Below are 22142 nucleotides of genomic sequence, written 5' to 3'. Positions count from 1 at the left end.
TTTAGCATTCAAGTCTGGTCTCACCAGGATTTTTAAATTGTACTGGAATGACTCACTGAAAAATAAAATTCATTCATGCAAATCTCCCGCATTTAGTTCTAATTTCAGAGCACGTTCCTCGCTCCGAGGCATGTTGTTACTGGCGTCGCGTTTAATCTATCTTACGTTTTTAACAACCGGGTACACGATGTGTCTCGTTCTCAAACCTTTAAAACATAAAGTAAACTTTTAAACATAAACAAATGTCCGTTCGGTTCAAACCAAACGAGTTCACTCGGTGCTTATTAAGCCGATCGGCTCCACAGAAACTCTTCTCGGTATAGCGGTGGCTAGATATTGTGGCGCCTCTTCGTCATTCCCCGCGCTGCACACAGGAAGTGATTTGTTTTATGTCGAGATGGACGGAAGCAACAGCTAACACATTGCGCCAATAAAGCGAGTCCTATCGCACAGATATGTGAGTTATGGAGGTCTACTGACATACATTAACTTGTTTTTATGGTCCAAAAACCTCCCGTACTAGTGCCCGGAGCAGGACGATCTGCTGTTCAGGAGACGGGATCCTTACGTCACGATACCAGGCTTTTTCAGACCGCTTGCAGAGCCCGTGAATACAATAAAACCCAGCGTTCTCAGCATTGGCTGAACTTTAGGGCTTCATAAACAAGGTAATGGCACAGATATACACCAAAAACAGTGTTAATTGGAACGTATGGTCTATGGGAGCTTTAACTAATCAAGCTACACATTATATGGTCCGTGAGTATTGTGTATAATCTCGTTTACAGCGAGTGAACAGTCAAGTGACGCTTTTCGTGTTCCTTTGGGGTGCAGAGCTGTTTACCATAGACTCTCGTTATAAACGGTGCATGCGCAGTGCATGCGACCCAAACTCCAGATAACCGGAAACAGAAATCCACAAGAGACAAGCTTTTGTCTGGCAGCGTCAACGTTTGCTCCTCCACAGCAGGCGAGGCAGGCGATGACTGAGTTGATCCTGTATCTATAGAGCATGTACACAAACGTCTTTACAGGACGTCACGATGCTCGCCACAGCAAGAGGCAACACGTCTCTCCGTCTCACACACACACACACACACACACACACGGCTCCTTCTTCTCGCCTTTTGATTCGGGTCGTACCACTCTCTATAAATGCCTGGCTCAGGAAGTGGAGCTTTGACATCATCGAGTTCAGCGAACTGGTTTGTTTTGCTTTTTGCCCAGAAAGAAGCGTTTCTCATCCATAAACAAGGGAAGACTTCACACTCTGGACAGAGAAAACTGTCACTTCTACCCACAGAAATATTCCACAGCTATAGACATAAACCTAGACGGGATAACGACGAGAGGGAAAAGTTGTAGACGTCATCAGGTTATTGACGGTGCCGTAGAGAACTGAATGTAAGAATAAGTTGTTGATTTTCCCGTAGACCCCGAGTTAGACCCTGAAAACTACAAAGCCCTTTTTAAGACCGCCCGCGTCTCTCGACAAATACACCCTCACAGCTCCTCGCGCAAGAAAGGTCAGACTTTTCACAAGCATCAGCGCAAACTTTGGTGGGACAGACGAAGCGAATCAAAACACTTGCTGGACAGAGCGTCCGCTGTGCTCTGCGTGTGTCTGCGCTTCCTGCAAAAGAGAACAAAACACGACCTAAAGAAGACGTCCTTGTCGGATCTAAGGCTCCCTGAGTTGCAAAGGGCCTGACGCGACATTACTCACAGTGTGGGAGCTTTAAATCAGACCACATTTTAACCCTATTAATTTTACATTACAACAGCAGCCGTGCAGCAGACATTCTGCAATTGTTGCTGAATGTTACGCTGGATTTATATTGCCTAAATAAGTCACATTTAACTGTTTTTTCCATTCGATTTAATTGATATCAGATGCATTGTTAACCGTTAACTCTTCACATTCCCACGGACATATCAGACAATGTGTTTTTCAGGAGTCCATTACATTATGAGACACCAGAAAACTCGTACCTCAGCAGAGGTATGAGCTACTTATTCTACCCCACTGTTGTCTGGAAAAACCTTTTGTATTCGCGTGTTTTACGCGTAAAATTTGATTGCCGGGAGAATTATTGTTGGCTCGCTCCTTTATTAGAACACCACAAGCTTCGTTTCGCTTCCCGATAAACGCATGCATCTGTTGTGTCGTCGACGAGTAGCTTTTTCTGAATCGCACATTTTCAAATATCACCACATTAATCAAACCTTGACCTCTAATTGTGAGATGTTTTAAAAGCTTCAGTTGCATAGTTATACATGTGTCTCTTGTTAGTGTGGTTAGTTATGTGACACTACAGGCGCATAGTCCACTGGAAGGAATGAAACGCAGATTTTTATGTATGGCAGACACTGCGTTTCATTTCCTGTCTTGGTGACAGGTAGCAGGGCAAACGAGGACGTATGGAATAACCAGGTCAACTGGAGCACTGCTGTCTCTCCTCAGTGTATCCAAAGGGGAATGCGACTCAGTTGTTGCTTTTGGCATGTCAGCCAAAGTGGAAACCTACTGTCTGCACGCTGACTGAATACTCGCCCTTTGAGGAGTCAATCCCCCCCTTCATGTTCAAAAGGACGACTTCATTCCTGCTCCAGGTTTTGTTTGGTTGGCAAAGCCAAGAATCGAGCCAGAGGCGTCACTAGTTTTTAAGGACAGGGGAGGCTTGGCCCCCAAGAGAAGCACAGGATGTGAGTGAACATATCGCACAAGCACAAAATTTCACAAACAGCTGACAAAGACAACGAACTGCTCCTCTGCTCACCCCCTCCCTTCCCCGAGCGCTACGGTATCCTCTACCGGTCAAACGTCGTCCTCGTCGTCTTTCTCCGTGTCAGCAGATGAGGTTCGTGAGGCGAGGGAGAGGGCGAGCTACCGCGGCCGTAAAGAACGAAGCGGAGAGAGTGGAGGCGGGGCTTCCGCTACAAGTAAAGCGACGCTTGATTTGTTCTCTCGCGTTTGTCCTTACAGGCTCCGGTAGAAACATGGCGTCTCGCTGCTAACAGTGGCTATGCAACCGCGGCCCGCGACCGTGTTATTTTACATGACTTTTTGAAACACTACGAAAATGAAACAAAAACTATTATACAGCGACTACACAATGCAGGAGCACATAATATGTATAAAAAAGTGGATTTTGGGTCATATAAACCCATAAATACTACACAGTGTCGCTTTAAATTAAAGTAATATTAAGATGCTGTTATATTTGCATCAGGCTAATTTGGCTTTTATATAAATATCTTGGCTTTCTCCACTTTCTAATCATTACTCTCCTCAATGGAAGCTCAAGTTAAATAAGTCTTATATGGTGCACTTTGACTGAAATGTTTCATATCTCATATTCACATTGATTTCCGTAAAATTCCAAGACCGTCTGCATCACAAATGACTCTATCCTGTGAAATCCTTTAGACTCACCTTTCCAGTAGAGGTCTCTCACTCCCTGTGCTCCTCTCCTCTGCTCCGACTCCTACAGGTCAATAGGGGTGGTGGAGTGATCATTATTAGTGTATTATTATTATTATTATTATTATCCACTGATGATAATCATACCTGAATGAGCTCAGCTCCTGATGCACGGTCTGCATCCATGCGTAAATTGAGAATCACCGCTGATGCTCCGGAAGTTAGTCTATGGTAAAAAGCAAAGGTGGAAAAAGTACTAAAATATTGTACTCAAGTAAAAGTACCAATACTTTGATGAAATATTACTCAAGTAGAAGTAAAAGTAGTCATTTGAAAATGTACTTGAGTAGAAGTAAAAAGTAGTTCATTGAATTTGAAATGTACTTTAAGTCAAAGTTACCTGGTTACTTTGCGTGGGGTGTGAGGGTAGTAGAAATATGACAAGGGGACAGAAATCCGTGCCAGGCGCAACACAGGATATTACGTCACTTTTGGCGCGTGCCCTCTACCTTCACGAGCCAGTGCTGGTGTTAATCACATCATCATTCGTCTGGTTATAGTGTATATTTTCCCCCTGTAGGTCTTCATTGTGCTGAATTTTTATTATTACTCAGTTACGGATAGGATTTATAAAGTAAATAAGTACAATTCTTGAGTCAATACGTATTCAAGTAAAATACAAAATCCTGATTTTAAATTGTACTTAAAAAATACAAAATACACAAAAAAAGTATTCAATACAGTAACTTGAGTAAATGTATTTCGTTACTTTCCACCTCTGGTTTAAAGAGTGCACTGCACAGTACACTTAACTCTATAAACAACCAGGGCCTTCAGAACCCAGTCAGACTAGCTAGCTAGCTAATTAGCAGTGTTTGTTTAGAGCTGGAATGTAGCTTTTGACCGCAAAACAACAAGCTAGGTTCTTATTTTTCAAACAGGGAGCACTTGGTTCATTAATTGCATGGGACTTTCTGTTGTTAGCTGTTAGCTGTTAGCTGGGGGCTGGAGCTAACTAACCGTTACTACCAGCAGTGATGAATACTTACTGAAAATTCGTTCGTTGACGCTATTCTGCTAAGCTGCTGTATTAGCTCTGTGTGCTTCAAGGTGCACACACGCTGCAGGAGTGCAAGCAAGGTCGCAGGGAAAACGTGGACTGGATTTTCAGTGATGCGGGCGTTCTCTATATGAACAAGTGGAATGGATTGGATAACGACGCACTGAAGGGGCTCTCTCTGCCTTACACTATAAGTGAAGGGAAACGGACACATTTATGATCATATTTAAGTTAATAATGAAAGGTTACATCATTATGTATTTAAACTCAGATTATGGCCATTTTATATAGAATCTGTAGGCACTTTCTTTGTAAAAAAAATTTTTTTTAAATAAAAACTCCAAACTATTTAGTGGGGCTTAAGCATATTTTAGGGGGCTTCAGACCCCTAAAATATGCTTCGTGACGCCACTGAATCGAGCTGCTTCAAGTTGAGCAATTAATATTTTTATCAATTTTGCTTCTGCTCTTTGCAGTGATTCCCACTCTGAGATTAGATGTCATTTGTTAAAGGTGCATTATGTAATAAATGTAAAGCAACTGATTGTAAAAATCCTCCTAAAATGTCACAGATGCTAAGGAATGATGTTCATATAACAAAGTGAACTCACAAACATCAAAATATTTGCATTAAAAAAATATTTTGCAGACTGCAAATCTTGTTTATGTTTTGAAATCATGTTTTGGCATGTGGCGCCACCTACCGCCGTCTACCAATCATTGCAGTCAGTCGAGTCTCAGCTGCCCAGCAACCACGGGTTGCCAGTTACAGTTACGTCTGAGCTACAATGGCTGAGAAAATGAAACCTAAAAGACCTCTGTGTTTTGAATTTGAGTATGGTAACTGTTTTTGGCCACATTCTTACATATGGTGCCTTTAACTTAATGTTTTATTACACTTTTAATTCCTCTAATGTATCCATAATAACAAAATGAAAATCTTCTGAATTTTACTGGAGAGTTTCACATAGTCCAAATGCTGGTTTGGTGACTTATCCGCCTTCCCATTAGTAGAATTCTGAGGGGAAAAGCTTTGGAATCGAAAACATAGAACTGGAAGAGAAGGCTGGCTTGTTGCAAAGGCCATCTAATAAAAAGCTTTATTACGATCGGTATTTTAAAACCCATATTTGGCAACGTCTAACCTCAACTCGCAACGCATGCAACACGGTAGTTCCTCTGACGGAGCCCGTCTTTCCACCACCGTGAAGCTGGAGTTTCCACACTGAGGTGACCTTGAGTTAAAGCGTTTTTTGTTTCCCTGTACTTATATGGTCTGCTTCCTTAACGGGGAGTCTGATTGATGTCAGCCTGACGACTAAATATCCGAAAAATGTTATCACTATGTCATGATTGATGTACTGTACAGACAGATACATTAAACTTCACAGGGTTTTCATGGTGCTTCTGGAGGAGCAAAGACAATCTTACTTATCAGGAACTTTGACGTTTGGTGCTCATTCGTCTCATCTGCTGCCTGGTACGTAAAAGAAAATATGAGGAACAGTATTTTTTTTTTTATGTAGCTCCTTAATGAAAGTGTTGTTGTGTTTCTCGTTTTCTTTAAACTCTTCCCCGTCTGTGTTATGACATGTTATTGCAATAACACGTGACACAGCGTGTCCTGCCGCCGCCATCCTGCAAGAACGAATGTTCACTTAGACTCACTTAGTCTTACAAGACGCCACATCAAAGACTAAGACTTTTTATTTATTGACCTGACTGTAAGAGTTTAATTGTATTCTAACGTCTAGGGCTTTTATACTACTGCTATATACATCTCTAAAGGATTTTCCCATTATCTTTTTTTAAAATACTAAGCTACTGATTTGAAACTGGCACCGGTCACCTCATCCGTGCCGCTCTCCGCGAGAGACCGAACGCTGTCAACTTTTCCTTCGAGGCTTAATTTCGAGAATTAAGCTCGAGTCGGCGATGTCAGCAGTTTCCAGCAATGCAACCGGAGATAAAACTTTCGGAGTTTGCCAAAATCAGTTACAACCGCAGAATACGGAGCAGCCTTCTTAAAAAAGCACAGATGCATACGAGATTGTCAACAAAGTCGAAGCAGACGGAAACCCAGACAGGGTTACCAGGGGCATCGAAAAACACCAGAGAGGACAAGTTTGTTTGCAAAAACAACAGACTGATATGTGATTAAAATTACAGCCGGGTGTCGGGGTCATTACTTAGTGTGTTGCACCAAGGTTAGACTCATAAATGACCAGGAGGTTCATGGAGCCGAGACCATATATGATAATGTACTGCTAAACAGATTTGCTGTAGATGGCAGCCGGTGTTAACTCTCGTGTGAGCTCTTTACTACCAGCTGTTCATACATTCAAACCACGCTTCACAATCTAGAGTTTCTGACTCTTTAAAAAAAAGTCTATAAACTCGTGTTAAGAAGAAATTAAAGGGTATTTCTAAGCAGGATTTTGAGTGGGGGCTGTGATTTTTGTCCTTGATTAGCCGCAGCCCACAACTCCCCCGCAACCCCCACTTGTCGATCCCTGGCACATGTGCAGAACCGTTCCTCAAATGTGCTTTCATTCCATCACGATAAAGGGAAATGGCATCAGTCGTTCCCTTCCCTCGCAGATCTCTTGTTTCATCGTTAGATAGATTTAATGGGCGGAAATCTGTGGGTCGTTCCATGCCTTTATGGTGCATTTGTATTAGTCTTTCTATTATAATAATAATAATAATAACAGCCTGATAGGAGTGCGGCCAAGTGGGTACATGTTAAAGACTGGAAAATGGTTGACGTGGTAACGTCAACATGCATTCTGCATGGCCCAAAATACCACTGTCAGCAAAAATGTAAGGCTTAAAGTTGCCATATGTAAGAATGTGGCCAAAAACAGTAACTACATTCAAATTCAAAATACCGAGGTCTTTTAGGTTTCGTTTTCTGACGTAACTGGCAACCCGTGGTTGCTCGGCAGCTGAGACTCTACTGACTGCAATGAATGGTAGACGGCGGTAGGTGGCGCCACATGCAAAAACATGATTTCAAAACGTGAACATGATTTGCAGTCTGCAAAATATTTTTTTTAAATGCAAGTATTTTGTCTGTACTGTTGTTGTTGGTGAGTTCAGTTTGTTATATGAACATTATTCCTGAGTCTCTGTGACATATTAGGAGGATTTTATGGCCAGTTGCTTTAGATTTATTACATAATACACCTTTAACTTCAAGACATCTTCCTTGTGGTGGGAAGAACATGTTTTCAACCAGGATGAAATGATGTGTACTGACACTGTGAAGCTGCAAAAAAAAACTCACTAGAGACGGCGAAGAAACATTTTCAGTAGTTTTATTGAAAAATGCCTCTTCTGTTTCAGAAATAAATAAGAAAATAAGGCTGCGTGGAATTCACAAAATGTGCAGTTACAACATGAGAAAAGCGATTGTACGTCTCGCGACCGAATCCATTGATTGATGGGAAACACTTTATATTCTGACTTGGGAAAAACCTCAGTAAATATACAACACAAAACATGCAATTCCACCTTTGGTAACAACAACAAAAAATAAACAAAAACAAAAAAAGTCAGATTATTTGCCTTAGAGGCCGTACACAACATCACAATTTACAAGACTTTGGGGAGCAAATTGATTGTCCATATTATTGATCAATTTCGGAGTATCTAAACAGCTTTATACACTGAAATTAGACAAGAAAACCATGGTTGTCACGTGATTAGTGCGTTACACAATGGACTCTGATAAACACTTGCAGTTATTTTACAAGCAGACACTCGAAAAGGGGGGTAAACACTTAGCAAGCACACAGGTTTGTAATGAATGAACACGTAGGTTTGCAATCACCCGCGCTAAACTTTCTCACGTCAAAAAAAATTATATATTCAATATAACCACGGGTGTCAAACCCATATAAATGTACTTGTTCTTAATATCGTCGTCACATGGTTTCGTCTTTAGTGTAGCTATGAAGTTTCTGTATTGTCTCTGGTTAGTGATCTCTTTCCTCGTTGGTTTCGTGATTGTATTGATTCAAACTCTTCGGCCGGCTCCACGGGTATAGACACTACCTCAGGTTCGGGCTGGTAGCGCGGAGCTAGAAAAGTATTTGGGAACGGCCAATCAAAAAAAAAGCTTTTTCTACATCTTTTTTAACATGCACAATTTTAAATAATATTGCACTATGGACTTTCAGGATTTAAAAGAGAAAACAAAGTGTCCTGTGTCAAACTACTGTTTCTTAAAGTACCGGAGAAAAAAAGTTGTGATGACATTTACAATAAAACAATAATCCATCGAGCTATTGGATAATAAGTAAAAAAAAAAAAAAAGCAGCTGAAAACAACAATGGGCGACATGGAAAAGGCAGGGGGAGCAACATGTAGCACCGATCTGGCCGACGTACACAAAGAACATGATTAAACGTACAAATGGAACATGCTTGTCTGGACCAGAGCTGTTTAAGCCACTTATGGTGTCATATACAGAGGTTATGCTGGTGGTAAGTAAGCGGGCAGGGCGGGGTCAAGGTCAGGGTCAGGGTCAGGGGGAGGAGTTACGAGGCACAAGCTCAAAACAGATGTTAACTTGATTTTTTAGTGAAATGTCCTGGTTCACACAGTCATTTACAAGGCAACAACAATTAGTTTTATTTACACATATCACCACTACATCAGCATTGCTTTCAGCTATGAAATCCCTTTTTTTTTGTTAGTTGGTTGTATTTGTACATGCTCCTTCCTTCGTAGAAATGCTCAGTTTGTGTGTTTGTGTTTTTTTTTTTTATACATATTTCCCAACGGTTTGTGGTTCAAGATGCAAACAGGCCAGCAGGTTGCCATCATGGTAGCTTGTAGCTGTGAGATGATGTTAGTGCCAGTCCTCTCCATTCTTTTTTTTTTTTTGTTCTTTGTTCTCTTTTTTGTAATGTTTTATCGTTCAATAATTATGTCCATGGTGATTATCCTTACGTGCCCCATAGCAAATGGGCAAACATCTCAGAAACTTGGCTTCAAAGTGTAAGTGGCACAGGTGACACAACGTTTACTTATGCCATACCTGAAAATAGTTCAAAGAGGGTGTGTGAGTATTTTTATTTCTTTCCTCTTCTGTGGAACAAAGTTATTAGCAGATTACTCGATTTTTAATGCAAGACATCATACACTACTACTAATGCAATTGACATGCCAGTTATAAAATCGTACATCGAATGTATGGAGATATTGGAAAGCGGTGTTTTCTTGCTGATCGTTTGCTAAACCCTGCCTCCAAACAGTTTCCTGGAGTACAAACGCCACTAGGTGTTGTTTTCTGTGGCTGTAGTTCTGTATAAATGTGAATGTAGATCACATTTTTTCTGTTATTTGTTCAATTCAATGACCTCAAGTTGCAACATCTGGATTAAAAATGAGTCCAATTAAAAGTTTTCCGGCTAGTTTCAAAATACGTGAACGGAGGTGTGATACATTATCGCTTAACCACTTCTTCTCTGACCCTCTTTTTGGAGTCCCTGCTTGAAAATGACACGCCCAAACTAAATAGAGTAAATCTCTGCAGTTACAAGCTCTATGTGGATTATCTTGTAGATGCCACTGTGTCAGAGTAAATGTACATGGAACACAGCATAAAAGTATTTTTTTCTCTCGCCTAAAAAATATTGCATTTTAAAGCAAACATCACCTTAAAAATGTGCAGTAGGAGCTTAGAAACCCATGGAGGTCATGTAACAACATGTGGACATGAGCTGTGCAAAGTCTGATGTTGTTGAAGTGAAGCAGAGTGAAATTACAGAGGTTTTGTGCCGCTTTTCAATGTGTGCGCTGTAACGTTTTTTTTCCGCTCTTGCTGGTTTGATCCATCGTTGTTTTAACTGTGTTTCGTGAACATAAGAATGGCTCATATGAGTTCATTTTAGCTGAGTTTCTGACCTTTCTGTGGGTATGCAGCATGTCAGTGTTTGTTAAAGTTAGACACGGTTTTATGACGCTTTTGTCGCTGCTTCTGACGCTGCCCCTGGTACTGGGGGCAACCGTGAAGACTTAATCTGACAGATGTCATTTCAGAATATTGATTTATTGAAATCTGCTCTATGAAAACTTTACACAATGGATTAAAAACTGAGGGGGTGGGGCTTAGTAAACCTCGTTAAAATAACGATAAATCATCTCTCTGTTCGGCGTCAACACCGTGGAACACGTGCGTCCATATATCCATACATTATCAAAGAAAGAGGTAATGCACTGAGTTGCAAATGTCATTAGTCTGCATACACTTAGTATTTAATCTGAGGTACCATGCAGGACCTAAGCAGTATTGAATGTACCTGTGTATCCTTGTCCGTTGTATGGGATGCCAACACACTGAGAGGAGTCGCAGTATCCAGGGGGTCCTGGTGGTCCCCTCACCCCGGAAGTACCCTGGCGACCTGGAGGCCCGCGAGCCCCAGAGGAGCCAGAAGGACCTGGGGGCCCCGTTCTTGATTCTCCTGGTGGCCCTGCAAAAAAAAAAGGAGAGCAAGAAGGTGAAAATGGGGAGCTTGGAGAACCACCGGTGGTGTCTGCTGTAAATATTCAGTGGAAATAGTAGGGGTAGTGTTTTAATTTACATTTTTCAATGGCTCAATTAAAAAGCCGGACCTAAAAGAAAAAAAAATGGTCTGGGGCTATGTGTAGTTACCCCCCTGGCCCCATGTGTCTAGACGGTGACAACTCGGGATGGAATTTTCCCCCCTCACTCCTTTTCTCTCCCTTAAGTGAGCCCATGTGTTGTCAATGAAGCCACCAACGAAATCTCATTGTACAACAATCCAGTTGTATTCACACACACACAGGAATCATCAGCGTGGACTTCCTCCCTCCCTTAGTTGTTTCTCACTTCATTCAGAAACAGACGGGTCAGTGTTTGCTTGTGACGGAGAGTGGAGATCGTATCGGTGGACGGTTCCTGTGGTTTTTTCGCAATAGCTTCCCGTGGGAAAGGAAAATCATCTGCGGAGGTGGTGAGCTTTCTACAGAAATAAACCAAAACATTTCTAAACTGACCAATCAGTCTAATGATTGCTTCTTGGACTGCATCTTGACCTTCACTGGAGTCTTGACTGGAGATTGTCCCGACTCCAGAAACTGTGATTCCCTCCTTAATGTCAAAAAAGCAAATACCTTCCATTTACTGTAATATCTGACATGTGCATAGTGTTTGGAAAAGCTCAATAAACACATGACGGACTATAAATCCTCAAGAAAGGAAAGAATCGGGAATATGTTTAGGGTCTCTCCAAAAAACAAGTTATGTGGCACAGCTGCTCAAATGAATCGCATTCACTGTGGCTACATTTTAGCCTCTGGTGGCAATGTGTCATTTTAATTAGAGGCCTTTTAAAAACAGTGGAAGAGCTGCCACAGGGAATCTGTGGAACAGTGGAACACCAGCAAACTGTCTACAGCTGCTGGACAGCAATGTTCAACTGTGGTCACTTGGTTCCAGCTCATTGCAAGAGCAAATTTTCGACTAAAACACACACACAGAAAAGGGCAAACTGTGTTACCTTGTGGACCATTTGCGCCTCTTTGTCCTCTGATACCAGTTCCTGGAGGTCCTCTCTCTCCCTTCTCTCCTGACAAGCCTACATAAACCATAAAGAAGTTGGGGAAAACACAAGAAAACTTAATCCACAGGGAGAAAAAAACACAAACCAAAGTCAAAGTTCATTATTTCTCAGCTTGTAGCAAACACTCGGGGAGAGGTAGTTTACCTCTTTCTCCAAGATTTCCAGGTAAACCCGGGCCTCCAGGGAAACCGGTGCGTCCCGGTTGCCCGGGCTCTCCGCGAGATCCCTGGTCACCAGGAGGACCGGGAGGACCAGCTGGCCCTGGACTGTTGCTGCGATATCCGGATGGAATCTGGTTGAGCATCATGTCCACTCTGCTCATTTGACCTGCGAAAGAGGAATCCGAATCAGTCAGGTGTGATGTAATGATGAGAGTTAACTATAAAATCGTTGTTGGATTCGGAAAAAAGTTTCTCACTGTTCACAAACTGCTCGCAAACTTGTCTGGCGATGGAGCGCATCATGCTCTGGGACGCAAAGTCTCCCTGAAAAGCAAAGACATATTTCGTGAAAAGATTGCGCTGATTTTCCCGATTGTTGTACAAATCATTGAATACAAAACCATACATACCCTCTCTCCTTTCTCTCCTTTACCGCCAAGAGGTCCCTAAGAAACACAGGTACGACGTTAGACAACGTACTAAAGCTCAACTTTAGTTGAAATCCTGTTCTTCGTTGCTATTTAATACATACGGGATTTCCTGTATCTCCGGGTTTTCCTGGTTTCCCAGTGATCCCTGGTACACCTGGATTTCCAGGGTTTCCCTGAAAAAAAAGAAAACATCGTGTTTACGTTGAGTTACTGCACAGTGAGTAATTGCGTCATTTAACTCCTGCTCCCTATTAATGGTTGTGTAACATGACAAGCTTTAGGTCGGGGGTGTATGCTGCCGCAGGCGTGTGGAAGGGCAGGCGGTTGCCAAGAACACTTGAAGAGGGGGTGGAAATAGCAGCACTCTTGATGCTATATTATAGTGTATGTGAATTCTATACCGGCATGGTGGCTGAATTAATTAGCTTCAGACCTCCGCAAAACCACAGAAGAAGAGAATTAGACGCATGTTCCAGCACAGGGGCGACTGTGGAGTAATTGTTGCACGTGTAACAGGAAGTAGCCCCACAAGGCTTATATTTACTAGGCTTTACTACACAAGACAAAGACACACAAACAGACTCACCATGGACCCTGGTGGGCCTCTGGGTCCAGATTGTCCCTCCTTTCCTGGCGGCCCCTGTGTAGAAACAACAAATAACATGGGTTACAACACATTAGGACGCTGTTCGTGTAATACGTCAGTGTCATGGCTTTACATTGGTTTGAGCATCCAGTCTGATCTAATAAATCTGCACTAACGTTCCAAAATTTGGGGTCACCTGTACAATTTTTCCATTAAAAGTCACACTTTTATTCATCAAAAGAGTTGCAAAATGAATTGAAAATATAGTCAAGACATTGACGAGATTAGAAATAATGATTTTTATTAAAAATAATAATTTTGCCCTTTGGTCAAAGAACCAGCAAAACTGTTTTCAGCTGTGCTAACATCATTGCACAAGGGTTTTTAAGGGTTTTCTAATTTCTAACACAATGTACCATTAGAACACTGGAAATGGGCCTCTATACACATATGTACATATTCCATTAAAAACCAGACGTTTGCAGCTAGAATAGTCGTTTACCACATTAACAATGTATAGAGTGTATTTATGATTCATTTAATGTTATATTCATCGGAGAAAAAGAGCTTTTCCTTAAAAAATAAGGACATTTCTAAGTGACCCCAAACATTTGAACGGTAGTGTGTGTCTGTGTGATCACATCCAAAGAGTGTGAGAAGTGTGTATGGTAATCAGGTCTAGAGGTAGATCTTACCCGTCCTCCGCTTGGTCCAACGGGACCTAGAGGACCACGTTGCCCAGGAGGACCCTGGGAAAAAAAGCAGACACACTCAATCAAACACTAATATGGAGGAACATCATATTTATACAGCTCCCTAATGGCTCTGTTAAACTAAAAATGTTACAGAAAAGTCATCACGCTGCTCAGCCAAAGATAACATCTATAACCGTACGACTCAAAGCGGCAACAATGCCTCTCTTGTCAGCTGACCGCATGTTATAATAAGCTTTGTGGTGTGAGGTAGCCAACACAATTGAGTCTGAATATCATCGAATGGGACTTGTCTCCCATGTCTGAATATGTTTGCACAGTGGCCAGAATATCCAGTAGTGGTGTTCTTTCCAACAGAACGGTGGGAGTTGGCTAGATGAGCTCAGCCGGATGAATGAACGGCTGCTCGGCCAAGCGATGGCTACGTCATGCCAGCCCACTCAAATATGCACGCCCACCGAGGGGAAAAAAAAAGGTTCCCATGTGGTGGGCAAAAGGGTTTAGCCGAAGTCTCCGACTTGATGAGAGCAGCGGGATCCATAATCTGCAATTTAAAAAGTCTTTACTTTGAACTTTCATGCATAGATTTCCCCCCAAAATGAACTTATTTGGGGGGAAGTTCAGTCACAAAGACCACCCTTGTCTCAGTCTTGTGCATTGTCACATCTTAGCTGTCATTTCCACAATCAGCTGGCCTCATCTGCACCAATAGCACTGCAGTGCTTCCAAATCTTGAGCCAATCATCACATGAGAGCATGGGATCCATCCATCATCCTTCATCAGGCCGGCACCCGACATCACCACCAGTGTCTCCACTGTTTTTCCTAGCCGCTTATTCAGAAGCAGATGTCCTCGTCTCAGATATCCTTCCCTCACTTGTGTCCAAAGACTCCTCAAAGACTGTCATCGTATTATTTTTTGTTCCGACTGTAATAAATTAATTTTCTTCCTCTCGTCTCTCCGGATCGAAATCACATCTACTGTAAGATGATGATCGTGACGTCACAGAGATCTTCAATTACAAAGCTTGGAGAAGAACGCGTTCCATTCTCTGATTCCCTCCAGTAACACGAGTCTGCGCTTCTTCATAAATTCAACTGCATCAGCATCACCGGCCCTCCGCTCTCTGTCAATCAGCACGCTGGTTGACCTGAGAGTAGTGAGTCTCCCTGAGGATGGCATGGTAAACCTCCCAACTCGGAGTGTGGTTTCAATCTCGTCATGTGGACCTAGTCCAGGCTCCAGTAGCCGCTCTGCTCTCTATGGATTGTCTCCTGCTTCCTGTTCATAAACCATAAAATGAAAGGGGGGGAGTACTTACTTGCACACCAGGCAGGCCCGGATCTCCAGAATCTCCCTTTGGTCCCTGGCGACCCTGAAAAAAAGAGATGGTGGCGAGACTATTAGTCTTTGTTTTTGTCCTTTTTTTAGCCTGTGGTCATGATTGATGTCATGTTCTGAAAAGAACATCTGCAGGTAAGAAAACAGAAGCAGTCTCACTGCCTATAGAGGGGAATGTAACGTGCTTGGCTGCAGCTGTAAATCTTAACTCACCGGTGGATCTGCATTTCAGCTCATTTGCTTCATATCAGCTCATAGAGTATAATCTTAAATGATAGTCTTAGTCGTACACATTCAAATCCATCCACCACTCATCTGGGTTTTGAGTTCCTGTTGTTTGCAGTGTGGGTGCACTTACAGGTTCTCCAGGTAGAGACAGTCCGTTAGGCCCTTGTGGACCCGGTGGTCCCATTGAGCCTGGGAGTCCTAGCTCACCACGTGGACCCATTGAACCCTACAACATCACACAGATCAGACTTAATCAGATTTTTTTCATTCCACATATATACAAAAAATGCTGGTCAAAGGGCCGGCCTTAAAGGGGGTTCCCTTTAAATCAATTTAGGGAAATATTTACAGCCGTGCTTCATAAATGAATTCAGATGTGTGCCATTTTCTTGCAGCGTATAAATAACTTCTGGAATTCCATGGCATTGAGAACCTGAAGTTAATCATGTGTGGATTTACCTTCATTGATTCTGTCAGCATGCTTCATTGGCTTTGACATATTGTTTAACACAGAACTTACAGGAAAAGATTTCTAAAAACCACAGTCGGTAAAATAAAACCCTGATAACAATTAACATGCTTATAGTGACGTGCAATTAAACTCACCGGCTTCCCAGATTCTCCTCTGTCTCCTCGTGGTCCTTTAGAACCTGGGCCGCCCTGGAGAGGCAAAGAGCCAGAAACACTGAGTGAGTGCAACAACAGAAACGGATTCCAAAAGCCCTAAAAACCCTGACGAAGCCCTACGAAAACCCTCACCGGGGCTTAGTGAGGTTACCAAGCACACATATTCCAGACTTCTTCTCGAGACATTTTTACTGTTGTTTTTCCAGCAGGCATTTATCTCTTGACACTTTTCCCCAAGCCCATATTTCTGTGCTTGCCACTCGTCCTCCTCCGCTCTTTCCATTGGAAAGAAAAATAACTCGTCTCAAATCGAGGGACATCCTCAATACTGAGTAAAGTGTTAATAGCTGCATGATCATTGGGCCATTTTGATGTCATAGCAGAGGAAAGAGGCCTTAAAGGCGCCATATGTTAGAATGTGGCCAAAAAACGGTTACTACATTGTAATTCAAAATACCGAGGTCTTTTAGGTTTCGTTTTCTGACGTAACTGGCAACCTGTGGTTGCTCGGCAGCTGAGACTCTACTGACTGCAATGATTGGTAGACGGCGGTAGTTGGCGGCACATGCCAAAACATGATTTGCAGTCTGCAAAATATTTTTATTAATGCAAATATTCTGGCTGTACTGTTGTTGTTGGTGAGTTCAGTTTGTTATATGAACATTATTCCTGAGTCTCTGTGACATATTAGGAGGATTTTATGGCCAGTTGCTTTAGATTTATTACATAATGCACCTTTAACAATACTATCAAAACATGGGAAGACAAAACAGGAAGTGACAATGTACACAAAACAGTGGAATGCGTCTTTACCGAAGGTCCAGGTGGGCCCTGAGGGCCAATGCTGTCCTGTGTGCATGTGCACGAGTGGGGCAGGGAAGGGCACTTGGCCTCATCTCTCTGAAAAGGAAAACAGAGACAGAGGAAATGAGAAAAGACATATAGAAGTCTAAGTAGTCCAATACAGGAGGTAAATCCTTGTAAAGTTGTGACAGTGCTCTGGCAGTACTCGCGGCTCTGACTGCACTTTTAATTTAAGAAGAGGAGACAGTTCAGACACCAAGCAAAGGGAAATGTGGCTCATGATGAAATGTGCCTGGAATCTTCTATGACAGTGCAAACCTTGTCCACATTTTTGGAAACAAGTCTTTTTGACATAATGTACAATAAAACACAGCAATCGTTGATGTGATGTATTAATATCCAATGCAAATCGCAGGAAAATTACGTCTAATCGGATAACTGTGCCTGCATCCGGTATTTAGCGCAGTGCAACCTATTAAATGTGATTAACTTTTACTGTTTTTGTGTGCTTGTGTGTTGTCATGCTGGCAACAGTCACAATTTCACAGCATACATGGGTCTATTCAGCTCATCTGAGGCACTGTGTTTCCAAACAGCAATCGAATTATCAGCCATGCATTTCACCCAATGACCACATACTATACTCAAGACTGTAAGACCATATAGATGCAGTATATACTGTAGTAATTGCCCTTAACTAATGCCAACAGCTGAGATTAATGTTCCTCTTTCTCCAAGAACGGGCCTACTGTATTCAGTGGTCCAATAGTAAATGATGTTGTGTGTGTTTGTGTTTAAAAGGTCCTACAGAGACACTTGTTCTTACTGTCGAAGGCAGGTCGCAGCATTTGTCTCGGCTCATCCAGCTTGAGCTGCAGATAATGTCAAACATCTGGAGCTGGAACTGAAGAAAGGAGGAAAACATCGAGGGGTGTTACAAATGGCTCTCACTCACACACAGTGAGAATGAACATTGTCGAGAACAGAAAACAATGAGGCCTTCAGAGAAACGGTATGATGGAGGGTCTCATCCACCCCGACAGTCACTGGGGACAGTTAAAACCCAATTACGCATCTATGCACAAGACGTTTTGGATGCTCATCCTTTGGAAAAATCGGGAGATGCTCATCCAAATGTGTTTTTTCCAGGCATTTTAAAGTCTTTTCACTTACTGTTGCAGACTGCCTCCTTCCACCTCCAGACTTCACCAATTTGCCAAGCACTTCATAGCCATCGAGTGTGATGTTGTTGGCCTCCTTGATCGGTTTCTCCGCCACCTCTTGGCAGTCCACGTTGAGCTTGACTTTCTCTGGCGAGATGCTAATGTGGAGCTGTGCAGAAAGGAGACAGATGATGGTGAGAGGGCACTGTACATTCTTCTCAGGACTTCAGCACAATTATATGGCAGAGCCTTCTGAGAGTTTTTCTGGGTTTGGCATTGACTATTTGGAAGGAGCACGAGTGACCTTTAAAGAATCAGAGAAATCCTTTAAGAAAGTGCAACCAGAGTGAAAAAAAATGGATTCCACATAATTGCTAAGATTTTAGGGAATTGTTTAGTCTTTGAAGATGTTAATTACAGATTCTGAGTGGTTTCTGATTTGGCATACGCCTGCTGTTTGATCCCTCTGCAGATAAATGGACGACGAAAAAAAAAGGAAATATACAACGGTTCCTGTCCACAGCCTCCAGCATTAAAGCTGTAGTCCGCAATCGTGTAACAACACAGAATGACAAAGTGCCAAATCTGGAAGCTTCCTGTCCAGAGCACCCAGCTCCACATCTTGAAACAATATCATTTGCGGCGTGCCATCACAAGTCGTACACTTTCCATACTTTCCGTTCAGTTGCACATTTTCCCCTGCTCATCAGTCAGACAAGCTTTTCTTTATGTCAGGAAAAGCAAGCTACCATTCCTCCTCGACAAAGCCATACCGACCGCAGACTAGGCCATAGTTCTTGGCAGCTAATCACAAAATTACATTTGACTTCCTTGGCAAGAGAATAAACTAGCTGGTAAACCACAAAGAGAGAGGGGTGTCATTTCTGCCCGGGGTCCTGGCATGGATATATTCGCTCGGATGCTCTTTTGGGATGATACAGTGGGAGGGCAACTAATGAGCATGTGTACATATTACCTCATTGACCAAAAAGTAAACACAATAAATACACTTCAGTCAGTGGAAAGTAGAAGCTCAGGGAAACTATCTCTCTAGTGTCCACTGCTTCAGTCGATGGTAGTTACCGTTAAGTGGTCTGGACCTTCTGCAGCGAAAGTGTTGACAGATGATCAATTTCCATTCATCCAGTTGTTAACACAGAGGGCTTCACTGTGTCAACACGGTACATATGGCAGCCGCCATCTCTGCACTAATGCACATGACATATTTTCACCATTTCTATCAGATTCAAATCTATTATTCTTGGCTCCGTTCGTCGACATTTACATAATCCCCCCCCCCGAAACCCTGACAGCCCCTCTGTCTTAATTTCACGCACGCACTAATAAGTCGGTGTCGGTTCTCCTTCGGAAATAAAAGATTGAGAAAGCAGACACTGGTTGGGAGTAGTTAATATATCATTTCCTGGATTTTTCAGTTGGATTTTACGGTCACTTGTCCACGTCAGAGCAAGAAGACTTTGCTTCACGTCGAAGAGAAATGAAGAGCACAAAGAGTGCAGTCATTGGACGTTTTGGCAAAAAATATACATCGGGTCAACAAAGAAGTGAAAGCCAGCATCAATGAGTGCTTTGGCTTTGTGAAGAACCTCATTCACTAACCCCCCCCCCCCGTCCTCCATCTTAATTAGTCTGTGCATATACTGGCACAAGCTTCTCTGCTGAGTCGGTGAAAGGAAAGTTTGAAAGACTGACTTCAAGGCATCCCAAGGAACAGTAAGGTGCTGACCATTTTCAACTACGACAACTTGAACACATCACTTGTGAGTCATGGAAAATGTCTTCTTTGACTTTGTTCAACGGGAAGATTCCCACCCGGGCTCCCACCCTTCCAGTGTGGGACGGGATTCCCCAGTGGGGTATAGTGAGTAGCCTGCATCTGCTAAAGTCATCGCTGAGAGCTTTCCCACATGTTCATCCCAGCAGCAGCAGCTCTCTGCCGCCCCGCGCTTACTTACTCTTCATTAAGTGACCGGAGGAGTGAAGACCAATCTTGACTCATTAGAGTCCGACAATGCTTCACAAAATCACTAAACTCCTTCTGTTAAATGATGTCGAATTACACATTTATTTGGAAGCAATTGCTTTCCAAGGGGGAACTGCAAAATTTCACTTGTTCCACCTTCTCAAATATTTCCTGTCCAGTTTTGGACTATTCTTTGAGCTTTAGTGTAAATGTTAAAGCTCTACTTGAGCCAATGAGTGGAAGGTCAACATGTGTCTTTATGGCATTTTGCGTTTGTGCAGCTATTCTTGTTAGGACACTGCATCCCATTCATTTGGACACCCTAAACGAATCCTTCAAGTAAACCAACGACACAGTAACCACATCTTAGTTCCTAACCCTAACAAGGACCTAACAATGAGTATCATCTTATAACTAGCTGACAACCTAATAACTTGACCGACAAACGGATCGCAATAAATAATCGTGACGTAAAATGTCTTCTTCTTCTTCTTTTTTGGAGTTGACAGACTGGACGCAGCTTTCGCGTTATTCTGCCCCCCACAGTCTGAAGACGTATCTGCATTTAAGGGGTGTCCCATTTCTAAGTGACAAAATAACCCTCAACACTTGGTTTTGAGGGCCAGTTAAGATTAAGGGTTGAGCTTGAGGGTTAAGATTGAGGAATTGGCCCTTGGTCCTGATAAGGTTTGTGCTTATACCAGAAAATGTCCTCAAGAGGTCACAGAAACATGGAAACACACACACACACACACACACTGAGGTCACTCTACAACAGCCACAGACAAAGTGTTGGGAAACCTCTGACAGCATGTAAACACACACTGCCACAGCAGGCGGCAGTGGCACTTACTCAGCAGACCAGTAAATGAGCAGCTAGGTAAACCGCTACAGACTCACCAGCTCACGAATCACCAACTTAGTGCACCACAGACCAGCCACCCAACGTACATTCAAACTGTAGTTTCCACTATGGCCACAGACCGAGCGAACACACACACACACACACACAGACCAGGCAGATGCTTCACGGGACCAGCAGTGATGTCACTCCACATCCACTTCTGACCCAACATTTTCCAGGGTCTCATTCATTCATGCAGTTACCCCACAATTATGTGTGTGGGTGCAAAAAATGGTCAACTAAATCTCCTCTGATCTACGAGCCAATGAAAATCTCTTTCATCAGTCGGTTTTTAGTTTTTTTTCGAAAATCCTGTAATTTTTTAATGTCAGGAAGTGGGGGAGGGGAGGGGGGGGGGACTTTGATGAAGGATAAGATCATGGTGCATTGAAAGGGGGTCATTCACTTGGATTATTTTCAAATTAGAGGGTAAATGAACCTGTGAACTACACAAGGAGCACACTGTCCTTGGAAACACACGGCCCATTGAAACCAGTCATTGTTCCTCCTGCGATGGAACAAACCATTTAAAGTCGATCCAGGTTGGAATGAAAATATACTGTCTCTCATTGTTCTAACTCCCTACACCCAACTGTGGTGGAAAATAACAGAGGAAGTTTTATATTCGCCGCTGCTTTCAGTTGGATGTCTCTTGTCTTACCTCGTGCTGTGGCCCCACGAGAATCCATACTATACAAGTGATGTTTATTATCGTTGCAAGCTCGGCATTTGGGCCTAATGTGGTGGTTAAACCGCTGAAGAGAAGCAGCGAAGTTGCAAAACAATAATACTATTGTATATTTGATTGTAAAATTAGATTAGGTTTCGACAGATTGTCAGAGGAGTAGTCAATCTTAGATCTGTGGACGACCAGCCACCTCAGGGAGTTCTATCTTAATCTTTTCCGTTAAGTGCAGAAATACTGTGAAATTACACTCGAATATGAAAACACAAGGGTCTGAGAAACTGTCCATTTGGGAAGCAGACTGTTTGGAAATTTACGACCAGGCGACTAACGGGATAGTCTCTGGTCATGATGTGGTCAGACTTCTGTGGTTTCACATTACACCGGGTCCGTGAGGTATCGGAGTTTCTCTCCAACGACTCCCGTTACATACCG

The 22142-nt window shown here is 42.7% G+C and overlaps 1 protein-coding gene across 3 annotated transcripts in view; it reads right to left on the bottom strand.

The window, feature by feature from the left end:
* Positions 1-7788: 7788 nt before the first annotated feature.
* col12a1a (collagen, type XII, alpha 1a) overlaps positions 7789-22142 on the bottom strand; it is a 53226-nt gene continuing 38872 nt past the window's right edge. For 2 of the 3 annotated variants that reach the window (XM_083907826.1, XM_083907827.1), the window contains 15 exons: positions 18145-18303; positions 17798-17875; positions 16981-17067; positions 16147-16200; positions 15671-15766; positions 15293-15346; positions 13953-14006; positions 13258-13311; positions 12773-12844; positions 12651-12686; positions 12498-12564; positions 12224-12406; positions 12017-12094; positions 10796-10966; positions 7789-8569 (listed from right to left, as the gene is read on the bottom strand). In XM_083907826.1, coding sequence (XP_083763952.1) covers positions 8439-8569; positions 10796-10966; positions 12017-12094; positions 12224-12406; positions 12498-12564; positions 12651-12686; positions 12773-12844; positions 13258-13311; positions 13953-14006; positions 15293-15346; positions 15671-15766; positions 16147-16200; positions 16981-17067; positions 17798-17875; positions 18145-18303 — 1374 coding nt within the window. In that variant the 3' untranslated portion in view covers positions 7789-8438. Of the gene's footprint in view, positions 9532-10795; positions 10967-12016; positions 12095-12223; positions 12407-12497; positions 12565-12650; positions 12687-12772; positions 12845-13257; positions 13312-13952; positions 14007-15292; positions 15347-15670; positions 15767-16146; positions 16201-16980; positions 17068-17797; positions 17876-18144; positions 18304-22142 lie in introns of all 3 variants that reach the window. The other variant, XM_083907828.1, reaches the window with a different exon arrangement.

This window comes from Microchirus variegatus, assembly GCF_963457635.1.
Source record: "Microchirus variegatus genome assembly, chromosome: 21".
Lineage (NCBI taxonomy): Eukaryota > Metazoa > Chordata > Actinopteri > Pleuronectiformes > Soleidae > Microchirus > Microchirus variegatus.
This window is presented reverse-complemented; position numbering and strand designations above follow the sequence as displayed.